The sequence below is a fragment of the Henckelia pumila genome, chromosome 2, assembly GCF_033568475.1.
Source record: "Henckelia pumila isolate YLH828 chromosome 2, ASM3356847v2, whole genome shotgun sequence".
NCBI classification, from domain to species: domain Eukaryota; kingdom Viridiplantae; phylum Streptophyta; class Magnoliopsida; order Lamiales; family Gesneriaceae; genus Henckelia; species Henckelia pumila.
This window is the reverse complement of record NC_133121.1, coordinates 187,730,560-187,748,292: the sequence shown is the minus strand read 5'-3', so window position 1 is coordinate 187,748,292 and position 17,733 is coordinate 187,730,560. Positions and strand designations below refer to the sequence as shown.

At 34.7% G+C, this 17,733-nt stretch overlaps 1 protein-coding gene across 7 annotated transcripts; it reads right to left on the bottom strand.

Annotated features, from left to right (window-relative positions):
• Window positions 1–232: 232 nt before the first annotated feature.
• On the bottom strand, window positions 233–4,133 carry LOC140884630 (uncharacterized). 7 transcript variants are annotated; one of them, XM_073291446.1, is made up of 10 exons: window positions 3,797–4,133; window positions 3,337–3,480; window positions 2,943–3,104; window positions 2,384–2,525; window positions 2,227–2,306; window positions 1,829–1,945; window positions 1,620–1,684; window positions 1,075–1,127; window positions 700–831; window positions 233–429 (listed from the first exon to the last, which is right to left on the bottom strand). In XM_073291446.1, exons 6-10 carry the CDS (start codon window positions 1,932–1,934, stop codon window positions 390–392), a joined length of 396 nt encoding a protein of 131 aa, XP_073147547.1. In that variant the 5' UTR covers window positions 1,935–1,945; window positions 2,227–2,306; window positions 2,384–2,525; window positions 2,943–3,104; window positions 3,337–3,480; window positions 3,797–4,133; the 3' UTR covers window positions 233–389. The 7 variants fall into 7 exon arrangements, with proteins under 7 accessions (XP_073147547.1, XP_073147546.1, XP_073147542.1 ...); XM_073291445.1 differs by having other exon boundaries at window positions 2,418–2,525; XM_073291441.1 differs by having other exon boundaries at window positions 1,829–1,926; window positions 2,418–2,525.
• Between the last annotated feature and the right edge of the window lie 13,600 nt (window positions 4,134–17,733).

Below are 17,733 nucleotides of genomic sequence, written 5' to 3'. Positions count from 1 at the left end.
AATTTCATTAACAGACGAAGTGATATAATAGCTTTTACTTCAGATACGAAGCCATAGAATAGCTTTTACTTCATCAATTTATTATTTTGCTTTGTCGATTAGTGAAATTGCCGTTCCACTACATTAAAATTTAGATACAATAATTAAATTATATAAATATATTTTTGAAATTTAAAATAGACTAATAAGGTTCATAAATTATTCATCTCAAAACAACGAACATCCATGAATTCACAAGTATATCCACCAAAATAACCCAAAAATATGCATGTATCCACAAGTATTTTCACAAAACTAAAAGTGCATCTATAAAAAAATAATCAAATTCTAACTATATAAACACTAGGAAAAAAAACTATATATTAATCCATCCTTCAACATAGGATCTATCATATTTGCAGTTGTTCCCTCACGCCAATGCCTCCAAACCTGAATCAATCCAGAGACATATATCATTTATCAGTATCTAGTACTTGAAACAAACTTAGAATGAAAATATGAACCCGAAAATACTACTCAAAAACTTTGATGAACCCGGAAAAGTTTTCAACAGCAGCAAAAACAAAAATAAAGGGTCGCATTCAGTTGCATGCTTCCATTTCCAGGTCTCATGATTCGATTATTCACAATCAAGGCCAAAGCCACAACAACTTTAAATGCCTCCAAAAGAGCTCAATTAAAAAAAAATGGCCTTCTAACCTCAGCAAATTCTTCCATGGTGGAATCATGGACCAGAGCGACGATGAGTGAAACAACGACGATGGTGAGGAAAATTGTGGAGGAGATTGAGATGATTCTACGGCGGCGATTACTGATCCATTGGCTGTTATTCTGGTCTTCTTCCGGTGGGATCCAATTGAGTAGTAAAGTATTCATTTATACATAATTAAAAAGTGAGGATTACTGATCTAATTTCAAGAAACTGATAAAAAAAGGATTAGTTACTTATAAATATATAAAATATATTCACAAATAGAAATTAAATCTCTAGATTCCCTATTTTTCGCGATTCATAACACCAAATGTACTTTAACGACAAGAGCAGTGGAATCATCCAACACTTGAATCACCAACCTATGAGACGGCCATGAAATATTACAAGCTGCACCAATGGAGATCTTGTAAACCTGTCCAAAACCCACAAAATACGAACAAAAATCAACCCTTTTTGCTCAACCATAATACAAATGGAGCCAGTGTGTGAAAAAAAAAACAGAACAAAAAAAAGAAAATAAACACCTCCTTTTCATTGAACATGGGATCTGAACGAGAACCATTGGAAAAGCAAAATCAAGAATACAATTTATTTCCACATGTTTTTTGACATGACTGGACATCTGCATTCATTATTATACTTCACCAAAACAAAATCAAGCATACAATCTATTTCCACATGTTTTCCCAAAACAATTCTTAAAAAATTTTCTGGAACAAGACAGTTTTGCCAGCATTTTTTGGAACAAGTTACAAACTCTCTGCGATTTGCAGAGGACTCGACATCCCTCAGATAAAAGACAATGGGACTAATCTTTGATACATTGACTAGAACCTGTATCATTTGTATTAAATTTAGAACATCAAATAAATATTTAAAAATTCATCTGAAGAAAATGTTATACCTTGTAAAGTTTCTGTATAAATAGCTTCTCATCAAAGCACCAGTTGTTTGTGCGCCTAAGAGGAGCTGAAAGATAAAGAATTTTGAGAAAGCAGTGAGAGCGAAAGCTTGAACAATCTTATGAGGTTAAATATAATCCATCTTGCATGAAATGTTTTCCCAAATAAAGTGTGCTTCAATGTTATTCCTTGAACTAACTGATTTCAAGACCTGAAGTTGCAGTTGTACTGGTTAAAGCAAGGTTGTTCAAGCTTGCAGAGGCAGATGAATTTCTCCTTAGTGTCGAAGAATTAGAGCCTTCTTGTCCACTGCGCATACCAAATAATCCTACAATCAGAAAACATGAAAATAAAAGACAAACATTTTAAAGATCTTAGACAACACCACACTTTGTTCGAAATTTGATTTAAAAAACAGAACATATTTTCGGTCGAAAATTTCAAGAAACTCTCAAAAGACTCTTCTTCAATCAGAAATTCATGTAGTCAAGTCTATTCATAATAGTCGAATCCAAGAACGAGTAAACATAAAACTACCTCAAATATTTATATTTATAATATTCTAAGACAAAGTCTGTATTGACAGCACCAAAAGAAAACCTTACATACCAAATCTGGGAGCAGAGGCAGAACGAGGAGGTGATAATCGGGCTTCTAGACAGTGACCGGTGTTGGTGGCGGTGAAAGACCTGCAATTTCAAGAAAATGAATATGTTAACTGGAAATAAAAAAATATTTAAATACATTTATCACATTCGTAGCAGACTTCTCTGATTGCAAAACATCCCCGGCACTCCCACCTTTACCATTATCCTCCTGCCGCAAACTCCACACAACTTCTCTGGCAGCTTCCACAGTAATACCAGAACCTAGAAACCCTCCTTAGGCACGATCCTCTGCCATAAAACCTAGAAACATTTCTCAGTAAAACAACAATTCAAATATATAATCAAATAAAATGTAGAGATTTTTAAGGACAAAACTCCATTAGTATGTATCAGCAAGAAAGAAGACTCTAATTCTAGGATGATATTCTAATGTTTTCACTATGCAATTGATTCCATTAAAGTTATGATGAATAAACTCATATTTTCATGCTGCATTCCTTGCAAATCATTATATTTTCAGAAGATTTCGTCAATGCCTCATATTTCATAGACCTTTCAATCATATATTATGCTGTAAATTTTAATAATAATTACTCGAAATGAGACCATGTCTAAGCTCATGACTAACTATGATTCTTGCGTTATGACCTCTAATGAGACCAATAAATTTTGGGTGAGTAAAAAAAGAAATAAATCCATAGGTTATCATTGATTTACCTCCCAGAATGGTAAATGAATACCCAACTCATCGGATTTACTAGATTATTATATGTACTGGGTGAGTCAATACTTGCATTCCGTATCCAAATTGCGTATCCAAGAAACAAATACACTGCATCCAAATCAAGTGATGCATCCAGGTGTTTCCAGAATAGAACCCTACAATAAATTGAATTAAAACTGTGATAGGCAACTAAAATATATCTCTAAAATTGAGTAAATCATCATTGTAGCGATCAAGTGGTGTATGAACATGTGCATATATAATAACAATGATTTATACTCATTAATCCATACACAAAGTGATTGGATACAGACTTTCAAATTCCAAGAATGAAATATTTATGTAACTTATTTTAACTAAACAAAAGACAAAAATGAATTTTTGTACCTTATTGTTGAATCGAGTTCAGTGCAAGCCAAGTGTCTTGGCCCTCACTTTGGCTATGAGCAAAATAAGAATTTATAAACATCTCTCTCTCATTGAGTTGGAAAAGAAAATATTCCAAAGCTTCGAGAATATATTTCCTGAAACCTGTAGTAGTTTTCTCATCCATTCAGCCGATGTTGAAATGCATCAGAATTCAGAACATAACTATAAACATTAACCATTTCAATTAACCATCACTACTCGTTAACCATTTCAATTAACCATCAACATTTTCATGTTTTCTGAAACCCTACCATTGCTGCAGCCAAGATCAACCAGGATAATGTTTCTAAAACTTACAACTTTTAACCACATAACACAAACTAGCTCATCTAGTCCTATCTTGACTCAGCTCTTGGTTCACTATCAAGAACTAAAATTATAAAGCAATCAAAAAACTCAAACCCTACTCAACACATACATTACCAACTTCAGTGCCATGGTCCAGAACTTCATCGGCGGGCCCGCCACAGGCCTCAGCTCCATGGAGGTGGCTCCAGCTTCACTCAACAGGCTCCAAGCGGCGGTGCACCGGCAGGCGGGTTCTACCTGCTTTATCTGAACCAGTTTCAGCAGCAACAGACGTTCCTGAGTTCGGTGAATAGCCAGTGATGTAGGACTGGAAGTCGCCCCGACCCACCCGCCTCGTCGTCTAGGGCGAGAAGGAAAGCCCTAGACCAGGCGGAAGCGATTGACGATGAAGGCGAGAGAATGGAGATTGGAAAGGCCCTAATTTAATCGAGAGAATGAATTTAGAGAATGGGGATCGACTGATCGAGGGAGAAAGAAAATAAATCGGTTAAACTTATTACTTCACTAAATAAAAATTATAGATTTAATTTTATACCTTTTTACTTCATTAAATTAATATTGCAAAGTAAAATGTCACTTAAAAATTGAAGTAAAGTCCGTGTTTTTTTTATTGGTGAAGTCTAAAGTGCATTTTACTTCGTTAATTTTATAACCGTAGTAAATAATTATGTATTACTTCGGTAATAGTTATCGCCGAAGTAAAAAATAGCGAAATAATATGCAGAAATTCTACTAGTGATATATTTATAAAAAAGGAAAAAAAATGAAAATTGGATTGTGGGGGTAAACGCTAGATGCCCCACAATAGGGGATCCAAATCCAGAAGAAAAACATATATTTTTTACATTCATTATCTGTTATGATTGGAATGAATAATAGACATGTCATACTACCAGGTGTGGATCCTATCAATTTTTTATGAGGATGATAAGTTTCGCTCTTTTGACTTGTGTTTTATGCGTTATTTTTCTAAAACTTTTTGTTTGAGTGTGAGATATAAGAAAACAAATAAAAAAAATTATGTTTGAGAGCCACAGAAATCTGTCGCTATTAATGAAATCAAATTTTAACTTAATAAAACTCCTAATTTTTTTTTCATTTTATATTTTATATTTAAATTTTAATTTAAAGATTGGTAGTATTTTTTTTAAACTAAATTTTTAGACCTCTTTCAATACGAAAAAATGAGTTAAAATAAAATTTCAGTTTTATAGGATATACTCACGCTTAACATTTATACATGGAAAAAAATAATTTAATTTAATAAATGCTTAATAATAGACATTAAAGTTGTCTCAATTAAAAAAGATTGAAGATGTGTCAATTAATCCTTTATTGTTTTATATTTTATTTTCCCAACTAAAAACTCTCGATTCTTTCACAATGCATTTTTGTGTTCTTATTTTAGTGTTTTTGCGATCTATATCTATCAAAACTTCTTCACCAAAAGAGAAAACTTTAGTCATTTAATTTAAATTAAATGGAACTTCTTTTCCGAATCTCATATTAAATTTTTATCTCCCCGCAAAAAAGCACAATAGGGCTTATTTTGATTATTCTTTGATAATCATCTTAATCATGCTCAATTCTCTTGTTGGACAAAAAGTCCATTTGTATACAATAATCATATTGTAGCGGGTATAGTTTAGTGGTAAGCAAAGGCAAATAAATAAAAAAACATTAATCCATGAGCCCAACACAAATAACACAAATAAATAAAAAAATTAAAAAACTAAATAGGGGTCAAGGAGATTCGAACCGATCATTGCTCCAATTGAAATGTTCATGCCATCTAGGCCAAGGTCTAACAGTTACCTTAAATAGTTTATTAAAATATAGAGTTATTTGTACCAAACACCCCTGTGAAATTTTAATAGGCATCTTTAACTCTGACCTTTTAAAAAATTAGCATACTCGCTCCTTCAGATGAGTAATTGTTGCGCACGCGCCCCTCATGCGACTGGGCAAAGATTTTGATATTTTTTTTGCACCAAATACCCCTGTGAAATATTAAAAATGCATATTTGACCCCTATGAAAATAATTTTTAAATCTATTCAACCCATAATACACAATTTTTATTAAAATCTAATTATAAAATATTTAGCAAACACTTTTCGTTTTATTAATTTTATTTTGAATTTTAAATTTATTATGATTATATAATTATTTTCTAAAAAATATTATTATTTTATCTTGTTATCATTATTTTATTAAACTTTCTTCTTGTTTTCAACTTCTCAATTAAAAATGCATTCATAAACAAGATTTAAATACCTGAAAGTACCAAAATATTAAATCAAAATGATAATTTCATGCATATTACTTTTCAATATAGTATTATATATTTTTGAACCAAAATCTAAATTTTTTAAAATGAATTGAAGAATTTGAATTAAATAATAATACACAATATTTATTAAGATCTAATTATAAAATATTTTTTAAACATTTTTAATTTTATTTATTTTTATTTTTTAATTTAAATATATAATTTTTAATTAATTTATTTCTAAAAAATTATTATTTTATCACGTTATCATTATTTTATCAAATCACTCTGTGTTTTCAATTTTTTCATTAAACATGATTCATAAATAAGGATTTAAATATCTAAAAATACCAAAATATTGAACCAAATGATAAGTTCATGAATGTTACTTTTTCGATTTAAATTATATAAGCATGTTATTTTTTATTATTTATTACAAATTGTGCAATGAATATTCTCGAAAAATTTAAATTTTGGTTCAATAATATATAGTCCTAAATCGAAAAAGCAATATGTTTGAACTTATCGGTTTAGTTCAATATTTTGGTACTTGAAATTATTTAAATACTTGTTTATGCATGCATGTTTAATGAAAAAGTTGGAAACAAGAAGAAATTTTAATAAAATAATGATAACAAGATAAAACAATAATATTTTTTAGAAAATAATTATATAATCATAATAAATTTAAAAATAAAAATAAAATTAATAAAACAAAAAGTGTTTGCTAAATATTTTATAATTAGATTTTAATAAAAATTGTGCATTATGGGTTGAATAGATTTAAAATTTATTTTCACAGGGGTCAAATATGCATTTTTAATATTTCACAGGGGTATTTGGTGCAAAAAAATATCAAAATCTTTGCCCTGTCGCATGAGGGGCGCGTGAGCAACAATCACTCATCTGAAGGGGCGAGTGTGCTAATTTTTTAAAAGGTTAGGGTTGAATATGCCTATTAAAATTTCAAATGGGAGAAGTGTGCATTTTCAATATTTCACAGGGGTGTTTGGTGCAAATAACTCTTAAAATATATATACGTACTTTATTAAAAAAAATTCATATATATGTATAATGGGATAAAACCCAAATACATCCTTAAAGTTTCCTAACTTTCGCAAAAATATACTAACACTTTATTCGTTCCTAATTATGTCCCTTATTTAACAAATAGTTTCCTTAATATGTCCCTCAAACTAAAAATTGCCTATAATACCCTTATTCTAACAATTATAATTAATATTTCCTCTGGGCTCAGAAAATGGTATCAGAGCCTAGGTAATTTTATTCAGACTTTATATTATTCGTTAATTCATACTTTTCTTTGTTGAGGAGAAGATTTTTTACAAAAGATGACTTCAAACGAAGGTTTGAATCAAGAGGATTTTATTTATATAAAATCCTATAAACATTTAATCTATTCACAATAGATTACTTACAACAGGTGGTGATCAATGCTCTCAATTTTGAAGAGATAAAGAAAGATGATTTCTAACTCTCAATTTTTAGAGATTACCCTAGATTCTTCTAAACTCTCAGGAGATCTAAGAGAAATTCAAAAGACGGTACAATATTACAGCAATCAGCTGTATGAAATATCTCGGTAGATTGGAGAAATTCTTAAGAAACAAGAAGAAATTCTTGTAACTCTAAAAGATCTTCAAACCAAAATCATAAATCTAGAATGCATTCTAGTTCTAGAAAGGGAAATACAGGAGGAAGGTTACCACTCTCGTTCGGTACCGAACCTCTGTTACATCAGAAAGGTAAAACCAAAATGGTTCAAAAACCTTTAACTGATGATGAAATAATGATTAATCTTATAAAAGCAGTATCAGAGAAAAACATTATCTGATAACTACTTTAGAAAGATTAAATCTCGAGGATCTACAAGATCTTGCGGATTCTTTTGCGAATTTCAAAGTAGTAGATCTAAAAATAAATTCCCCTGAGGGTGAACAACCAATAGGGAATCCCCCTAGATATGTGGTTAAAACAGAAGAACCACATAGTGAGTTCCATGTGAAAGAAAATTCACATCCAGCAGGAATCAGATCCAGAAGGAGTAATATACCAATACATCAAACTCCTTATGGAAAAACTGTTTTAGACCCGATACATCCTTATGGGGTTATGTTAAACCTGGATGTTTTGGACTTCAAAAACAGAGAAGATCTCATAGATGATTGGACATCAACTATGAGAATAGCAGCAGGAACTTTAGATCTCAATAAAGAAGGATTTATCAAACTTTTGAAAATGAGTCTAATGGGATTTGTCAAGATAGCTTGGGAAATTACCATGCCAGAAACCAAGGAATCAATCTTAGCAGGAGAATCACTTAGCGAGAATGGAGGAAGAATGACCACCCTTTTTAAAGCACAATTCATAGGGGTAGACTATTTCAATAATCAAGATACAGAGAAAAAGAGAAGATATATTCAAGCTCTGTATAGCCTCAAATTACATGATATCTGTTTAGTTGATGAATATATTATGTTATTCACCAAATACAGATGGAATTCGGGAGTTGAAGAAAGTGTAGCCATTCAGCTATTTTTCGCAAAAATGCCAAGTCCCTGGAGAGAAATGCTGATAAAAGAATACGTTCCAGGTAATCTTGATACATTGGCAAGACGCGCCTCCGTTTTGAAAGGAAAATTGGCGGAATGGTGCCATATGGCAGCATTACAAAAGAACTACAAGAAAATAAGGGGTATTAATAAGCATACTCCTCTATGTTGTAGAGAAAATGATCTCCCTACGGTTATAGGGAATAGATCACAGGGATTTAAGAGGAAGAAATTCAGACATAATCCCTACAATAAAAGAATGAAAAGTTCTTGGAAACCAAGAACATTTTGGTCCAAACAAAAGGTCAGATCCTATAGATCGGTCAGAAGAAGTGGACCTACAAGAGCATCCTCAGCAACAAACTCATCACAAAGCAGGGGAAGAACACCATCTAGAAGAACTTTCAGAAGAACTCATACGAGAGCAAGTGAAAGTTTCAAGGATTGCAATTGCTGGACATATGGAGCTAGATGCCATATATCTACAAACTGTTCAGAAAACGAGAAAAAAAGAGTTAAGCTCTTTGAAGCAACACCGGATATGAATGATGCGGTCTTCTTTCAAGATCTAGTCCAAGTATATTAATTTGAGGATATCCCCTCAGATGAAAGTATATACGAAGAAGATATATTGTTTAGCCAAGAAGGATCTGAGGATGAATCAGAATCAGAATCAGAATAAAGAAGAAGTGTTTCGACACGAAACACATGAGAGTTTGGCGGGGTTTTTTAATCAAACCACGATATCTCATAATATGGTCCAAAGGATTATGAGAGAAAAACCAACATTACAAAAGTACCAAGGATTTTCGCCAGGACAAGTAGAAAGAGTCTTAGGCAACCTAGGGCTTAGACAAAGAAGACATCATTTGATTTACAAAGTATCCAGAAGGGAAATGGCAATCCTTATGGAGCTAACAAGTAATCAAATAAAGATGCAATTAATTCCTTTTGAAGAAGTAAGAGAGGAATTACAAAATCTAAAAAGTGAAGTAGCAAGAATGATGTCTTGGATTCATATTGGAGCAATCCAAATAATGATCAAGGAAACTTTTAAAAAAGGAATAGATTCACCCATAGATATGAAAGAGTGGGTACCCGGTGAGCCAACTTGTGGCTAAGGGCTTTGATGACTCTATGTATAAACAATCTTTTGTTTAATATAATTTACACTTTTATAATGGCGTTTACTTTATCTTTTATCATATTATTATGTTGTGACATACTATAAGATGTTTAGATGAAGACCTTGAATATACTATAGTGTATGTAAGATGTGGTAGCACATGGGGATTGCTATCATGAAACACATCTTATAGTCACTGTATATTCTAAACAGTTCCTAGTCGATTGAGCCGTCCGTTAATAAGGATAAGGATCGCTCGAGATTGAGACTAGCATTTGCGATGCCGAGTACCACGTTTCATTGGTATGGAACATAGAGATGTTCAAAGCATGCAAATGGATATTCATACGATGAATGATCGAACTACCCTATCCGGACTTTCCAAGTGGTTATCACTTATCGAGTGGATAAAGTTCGCGGTTTTGGTTGTACACCATTAGTCCTTACTACTTGAAACATCATTGAGACTCTATATGCTAGTACTGTACTTTGACTCGTTTACCGACTCTATTGGGGTCATCAGGTGTCGGGATTGGGTGAATTTACGACACATATAGGAGTCGATGCTTTGTTGTCAAGGATTCACCACATACTTGCTAGTGTGGATATCCTATGCAATCTGAGGAGATATTAGTGTGACGAATCTCTGGCCAGAGTACATGATGTGTTTTAAGAAATGGTTTCTTAGTAACACATGCGATGTCACTATTTGATCTTCAAGATGCATTGCATAGTTATCGAATCTCGAACGACTCTCGATTTACCAATGGTTGTTGATTCGATCGGGATATATGGTTGAAGGGACCGTACTGTACGCTAACCAAAATCTATTGGTTCTTGCAGGCACTATCAGTGATACATAGGGAATCATGGGGCGATGTTGCTAGGCGCTCTTACCATGATTCGATGGGCAAGTCGGAAATTGTTGTTCCGAGTCACAAAGAGTTGTGAGCCCACGGCTAGCTGTATCCCTGAACCATTGAGGGTCACACAAGTAATGGATTTTTAATCCCCGTTGAGATAGTTAAATTTAAAGAGTTAAATTTAATGAACAAAGAAGTGAGATTTCTTATTTAAGAGAAGAGGAGTAAGATTTCCTAAAATGACATAGTGATGGACATTTTTGGAAACCACTGAATTCGGATTTAGAAAATTTATCTTGACTTTAAAAGATGCAGAAATGGTTTCTGTGCACATTGGTGAAATTGGTTTATCAATCTGAGTCACGATGAATTTTATATTAATTTCTGAACATGCGGGCTTTGCTTGTCAGGCTTGAAATTGTGACTAATGGGCCCTAAGCTGTTAGCAGCCCACATTATAAATAAGTTATTGCAGTACAAAAATTACATAACAGAGGTCACAATTTTCGAAAACCCTTGCTGTTTTTATCAAAGTGGCCGCCGCCCCCTCTCCCTCTCTGCTCGAAAATTCCAGCCTGTGAATTTTGAATTTGCAGTCTGGTTTAACGGATCAAATTCGTTAATTCTCTTCGTAGAAACTTCTGATAGATTTTCTAGTGCAATCTATCAGAGGGATTAAACTTCTGTTCGTGGACCTGATTGAAGAATTGTTCGTCCATCAGTTCCTGGGATATACAACAAGAGCAGAGTAATCTGTTGGTGTCCATAATCTCGTTTCGAGATTTCAAGGTAAAAATTTATAATTGTTATTTAATTTTTACACGCACAATTTAATCGTAAAGTTTTGATACCCATGATATTGAATCGTTCCATATAAAAAAAAAATTTTAAACTTCCGCTGCACCGGGTATCAATTCTGATTGATCTGATCACCGTTTTCCAGCAGTGGTATCAAAGCTAGGTTGCTCAGATCAAGCGATTAAATTAATCGATTGTACAAAATTTTTAAGCCTCGGTTTTTGAAACAAATCAAAATTTTAAAATTAAATTTTTCGACGGGCAAATCACGGGCAGCGATTGGATCGCTGCCCGGGGCAGCGCACGGCGCTGGGCGCTGCGCAGGGCGGCGCATGGCGCTGCCCGGCCCGAGCCCCCTTTTGGGGCGCGGGCTGCCCGGGAAAATTTATTTTTAATTTTTAATTAAAATTTTAATATGTTAAAATTCTATTTTTGGTCCGATCGAAAATTGTTTTTGATTGGTCCACGAGGCGTCGGATCGAATTGTTCGAGTCCGAAAATTTTAAAATTGATTTTTGGATAAATTTGAATTTTTGGAAAATTTATAGATTTTATCCGTTAAATCAGATTTTATGAAATTAATTATTTTTGGTACACTTGATGATAAGATATGATCTTATGGAAATATTGAGTAAAATATGATTTTATGTATAAAATTGGATTTTATATGTAAAATATGATTTTATTTGATAAAAAGATAAAATATGATTTTGTATGTAAAATAAGATTTTATATATGGAATATGATTTTATCCTTTTTAATTTGATTGCCATTGCATGTTATCCAATAAATTAATTTTTAATTAAATATTATTGGATAAGGATGATCGATTGCCATGACCAATTTTGTAGTGTATGTTAGGAATTTACATTTGTTTTTATTGTTGTTGGATTTATTAATGGGCCTGGTTTATGGCCCAATATGAATTGTCATATGTAATAAAAGTGGGTCTGGTTTATGGCCCGTTCCCACCCCTTAAAATGTATCCCCTACTTGTCATAGTTATTTATTGTAAATACATTAGACTTAGTGGGAGATGAAGATTTGAAGACAGATGTGGGCCCAGCAGACAATAAAGACTGAAGAAATGTAAATTGGAAGCTCAATGTAATAGGATTGCATTGCATACCTGCATATTACCTAGGATTGGACTTAGACTCGTGATTGGCAACCACGGGTCGATTAGAAATGGAATCGATCATCCTATATAATATATGATATTATCGTTGTATGCATGTTTTAGACTAAATTGTATGAATCCCGCAAGCATACAAATTTTAAATGATGAGACAAATTTTCAAAATTAAAATCTCTCATTTTAAATATGATTTAAAATTGATATCAAGATAAATAAAGGAAATTTAAATATTGTTTAAATGTTCCTACCTTCCATCAACGATCAATGTATGAGATGCTACCCGCGGATACGGTCCGGCTCATATTATTGGGGGGGCCCGTTCGTCGGAAAGCTGTACATTGGATCGACACATGTTGTAAGTTGGGTGAAACTCCCATGGGATCGGCTCATATTATTGGGGGATCCACATGGCGACCGTCCATCACAACTTATTATTGATGGGTCATCTTGACATGTCACAATAAACGGCGTCATATTATTGGGCCCTTATTGGACATGAGGTAAAAACGTGGAGGTTGCTTTGGAAGCAATTGGACTCTACCTTGTGAAAATTATGGTTGGCTGATATTATTCGGGACCATAGTTTGTCAATTGGACTCCATGTTCCCACTAAGGAAAACAGTTTCCCGTTTTAACTAGAGGGTAGTGAAATCGTTAAAATAGTGGGAGTGAGATTCATAAAATAAATTTCGCCTATTTTATGTCTTAGTAAATTAATTAAACAATCATCGATAATTGTCTGTTTTATCTCAGTATATCATTATGATGAATCTTCGTAATCCACATGTTTCAATTCTCGAACAAAACAAACTTACTGGCGCAAACAATACAGAATGATTCCATAAGTTAAGATTGTCCTAAGTTCGGAAAAGATTTTCTAAGTGTTAGAAAAGGCTTCTCCGAAAATAGCCCCGGCTGATGTAACTGCCGAAAGGTTGGCCGAACTAGAGAAATGGTTGGACCATGATCTCAAGGCCAAATGTTACATGCAAAATTGGACAAGTCTAAACAAGTTTGCCATCACTGCAAGAAACCCGGTCATTGGAAACGTAACTGCAAGGAATACCTCGAGCAGTTGCGAACTGCATAGGGTATGTTTTTCATTGAAATAAATGTTTTTCTTAATACTACTTCTTGGGTATTGGACACCAGATGTAGATCTCATATTTGCAATGAGTTGCAAATGATGACAAGAAGTAATAGGCTAAGGATGGGTGAGACCCAGTCAAGGCTCGGGAATGGTTCCAGAGTTGAATCCATAGCTATGGGAAATATTTGTTTAATTTTGCAAACCAATTTTAAGTTGTATTATGAGAAAGATATTTTTATTTGTGCCAAAGATTTCATTAAAACATTATTTCTATTTCTATGCTTGATAGAGATGGGTTTTCTTGTAATTTTGTGAATGAGATTTGCAATATTTACAAGAATGAATGTTTGATTTGAACTGGACAATTTAAAAACGATCTATATAACTTAAAATTAAAAGACGTTCCAATAAATTATGTTGATAAACCGGTAACAACGAACAAAAGGAAAATCGATAGTCAAAACCCGGCAAACCTTTGGCATGCTAGGCTAGATCATATTTCCTCAAGGAGGATGAACAAGCTAGTGGGAGAGGGTATGTTTGATATGTCTGATATTAACTCTCTACCTACTTGTGAGTCTTGCCTGAAAGGAAAAATGACTAAATCTCCTTTTAAGGGGAAACCTGAGCGTAGTCAAAATCTGTTGGATTTGATCCATTCAGATGTTTGTGGTCCATTTAGAATTGGTACTCAATTTGGCCACACCTACTTCATTACCTTTACTGATGATTATTCAAGGTATGGGTATTTATATTTAATGAAATATAAGTCTGAACCATTTGAAAAGTTCAAAGAATTCAAGGCTGAAGTAGAAAACAAGCTAGGTAAAAGTATTAAAGTACTTAGATCGGATCGAGGTGGAGAATACTTAAGTACCGAGTTTTTGGACTATCTGAAAGAGAATGAGATTCTCTCTCAGTGGACTCCTCCTATGACACCTTAGCTGAATGGTGTATCGGAGCGTCGTAATCGAACTTTGTTGGACATGGTTCGATCCATGATGAGCTTCACTGAGCTTCCACCTTCGTTTTGGGGCTATGCGCTTGAAACGGCGGTATTGTTGTTGAACAACGTCCACACCAAAGCAGTGGATAAAACACCATACGAGTTATGGAATGGCAAAGCTCCTAAGTATTCGTACTTGAGGATTTGGGGATGTCCTGCTTACGTGAAGCAGACAGTGGGAGATAAGTTGGATAGTCGATCCACCTTATGTTATTTTGTAGGGTATCCGAAGAATTCAATCGGATATTATTTCTATCATCCTACTGAAACAAAAGTGTTTGTTTCAAGGAATGCCACCTTCTTGAAGAAGGAGTTCTTATTGGATAAGAAAGGCGAGATGATGGAACTCGAAGAAATTCGAGAAGAACCCGAAATACAAAATAATGATCCTACACCTCAGGAATCAATGATGGACACGCCTATACCTAGAAGATCCGAGAGGACTTCTAGACCTCCTATTCGATATGGTCTTCTTCTTGAAGGGGATCAAGATGAACCCGACGTTGGATGTGATCCAAGAAACTTCAAGGAAGCAATTTCTGATGCGGATTCAAATTTATGGCTTGAAGCTATGCAGTCGGAAATAGATTCGATGCATACAAACCAAGTTTGGTCTTTAGTAGATCCTCCCGATGGAATTGTTCCAATAGGGTGTAAATGGATCTACAAGAGAAAGCTTGGGCCTGATGGTAAGGTATTGACCTACAAGGCACGATTGGTGGCGAAAGGTTATACTCAAAGACAAGGAGTTGACTATGATGAAACCTTTTCACCAGTTGCAATGTTCAAGTCCATAAGAATCCTTATTGCCATAGCAGCATGGTATGACTATGAGATATGGCAAATGGATGTAAAGACTGCATTTCTTAATGGAAACATTAAGGAAGAGATCTATATGACGCAGCCTGAGGGATACACATCCATGGGAAGCGAGCATAAGGTATGCAAGCTTCAGAGATCAATCTATGGTCTCAAACAAGCATCAAGAAGTTGGAACCAGAAATTTGATGAAACAATAAAGGATTTTGGTTTCATCAAAAACCCGGAGGAACCATGCGTGTACAAGAAAGTAGTTAAGGATGCGGTAACATTCTTAGTACTTTATGTTGATGACATTCTACTCATGGGGAATGACGTAGGGATGTTGCAGTCAACAAAGATATGGTTATCAAGTAGATTCTCGATGAAGGATTTGGGTGAGGCCTCCTATATTCTTGGGATACAGATCTATAGAGATAGATCTAAGAGAATGATAGGACTTACTCAATCAACCTACATCGAAACCATATTGAAAAGGTTTTCAATGGATGGGTCCAAGAGAGGACATCTACCTATATATCATGGAGTTTCTCTATCTAAGTCCATGTGTCCCAAGACTGATGAAGAGATAGAGAAAATGACACATGTACCATATGCGTCAGCCATAGGTAGTATCATGTATGGGATGATATCTACCAGACCGGATGTAGCATTTGCTCTGAGTATCATGAGCAGATATCAAGCTAATCCCGGTCAAATGCATTGGAAAGCCGTGAAGGACATTCTTAAGTACTTACGAAGGACTAAGAATATGTTCATGGTATATGGAGGAAGAGAACTGAAATTGGAAGGCTATACCGACTCTAGCTTCCAAAGTGACGTGGATGACTCGAAGTCAACCTCTGGATTTGTGTTCATGCTCAATGGCAGTGCTGTCTCTTGGAAGAGTTCCAAGCAGGACACCACAACGGATTCCACCACTGAGGCAGAATACATTGCGGCATCAGCTGCTGCTAAAGAGGCCGTTTGGATGAGGAATTTCGTCCAAGAGTTGGGCGTTATTTCTGAAGTTGTTGGTCCAGTCCCCGTGTACTGTGACAACACGGGTGCCGTTGCTCAGGCAAAGGAACAAAGGTCTCATCAAAGATCCAAACACGTACTGAGGAAATACCACATCATCCGGGAGATCATGGAAAGAGGAGATATCACTGTCGAGAGAGTGGCCTCTGCAGACAATATCGCTGATCCACTTACGAAGCCCTTGCCAGGACCATTGTTTGACAAACATCGCGAAGCAATGGGACTGCGTAGTACGACTAGTTGGCTTTAGGGCAAGTGGGAGATTGAAAGAGTGGGTACCCGGTGAGCCAACTTGTGGCTAAGGGCTTTGATGACTCTATGTATAAACAATCTTTTGTTTAATATAATTTACACTTTTATAATGGCGTTTACTTTATCTTTTATCATATTATTATGTTGTGACATACTATAAGATGTTTAGATGAAGACCTTGAATATACTATAGTGTATGTAAGATGTGGTAGCACATGGGGATGGCTATCATGAAACACATCTTATAGTCACTGTATATTCTAAACAGTTCCTAGTCGATTGAGCCGTCCGTTAATAAGGATAAGGATCGCTCGAGATTGAGACTAGCATTTGCGATGCCGAGTACCACGTTTCATTGGTATGGAACATAGAGATGTTCAAAGCATGCAAATGGATATTCATACGATGAATGATCGAACTACCCTATCCGGACTTTCCAAGTGGTTATCACTTATCGAGTGGATAAAGTCCGCGGTTTTGGTTGTACACCATTAGTCCTTACTACTTGAAACATCATTGAGACTCTATATGCTAGTACTGTACTTTGACTCGTTTACCGACTCTATTGGGGTCATCAGGTGTCGGGATTGGGTGCATTTACGACACATATAGGAGTCGATGCTTTGTTGTCAAGGATTCACCACATACTTTCTAGTGTGGATATCCTATGCAATCTGAGGAGATATTAGTGTGACGAATCTCTGGCCAGAGTACATGATGTGTTTTAAGAAATGGTTTCTTAGTAACACATGCGATGTCACTATTTGATCTTCAAGATGCATTGCATAGTTATCGAATCTCGAACGACTCTCGATTTACCAATGGTTGTTGATTCGATCGGGATATATGGTTGAAGGGACCGTACTGTACGCTAACCAAAATCTATTGGTTCTTGCAGGCACTATCACTGATACCTAGGAAATCATGGGGCGATGTTGCTAGGCGCTCTTACCATGATTCGATGGGCAAGTCGGAAATTGTTGTTCCGAGTCACAAAGAGTTGTGAGCCCACGGCTAGCTGTATCCCTAAACCATTGAGGGTCACACAAGTAATGGATTTTTAATCCCCGTTGAGATAGTTAAATTTAAA

What these genes read in the sequence shown, in the direction of transcription:
- LOC140884630 (XM_073291441.1), bottom strand. An exon ending in TTATACAGAAACTTTACAAG is followed by an intron (nt 1,128 to 1,619) that starts GTATAACATTTT and finishes GGTTTTGGACAG; the next exon opens with GTTTACAAGATCTCCATTGG. An exon ending in CCATGGAAGAATTTGCTGAG is followed by an intron (nt 430 to 699) that starts GTTAGAAGGCCA and finishes GGATTGATTCAG; the next exon opens with GTTTGGAGGCATTGGCGTGA.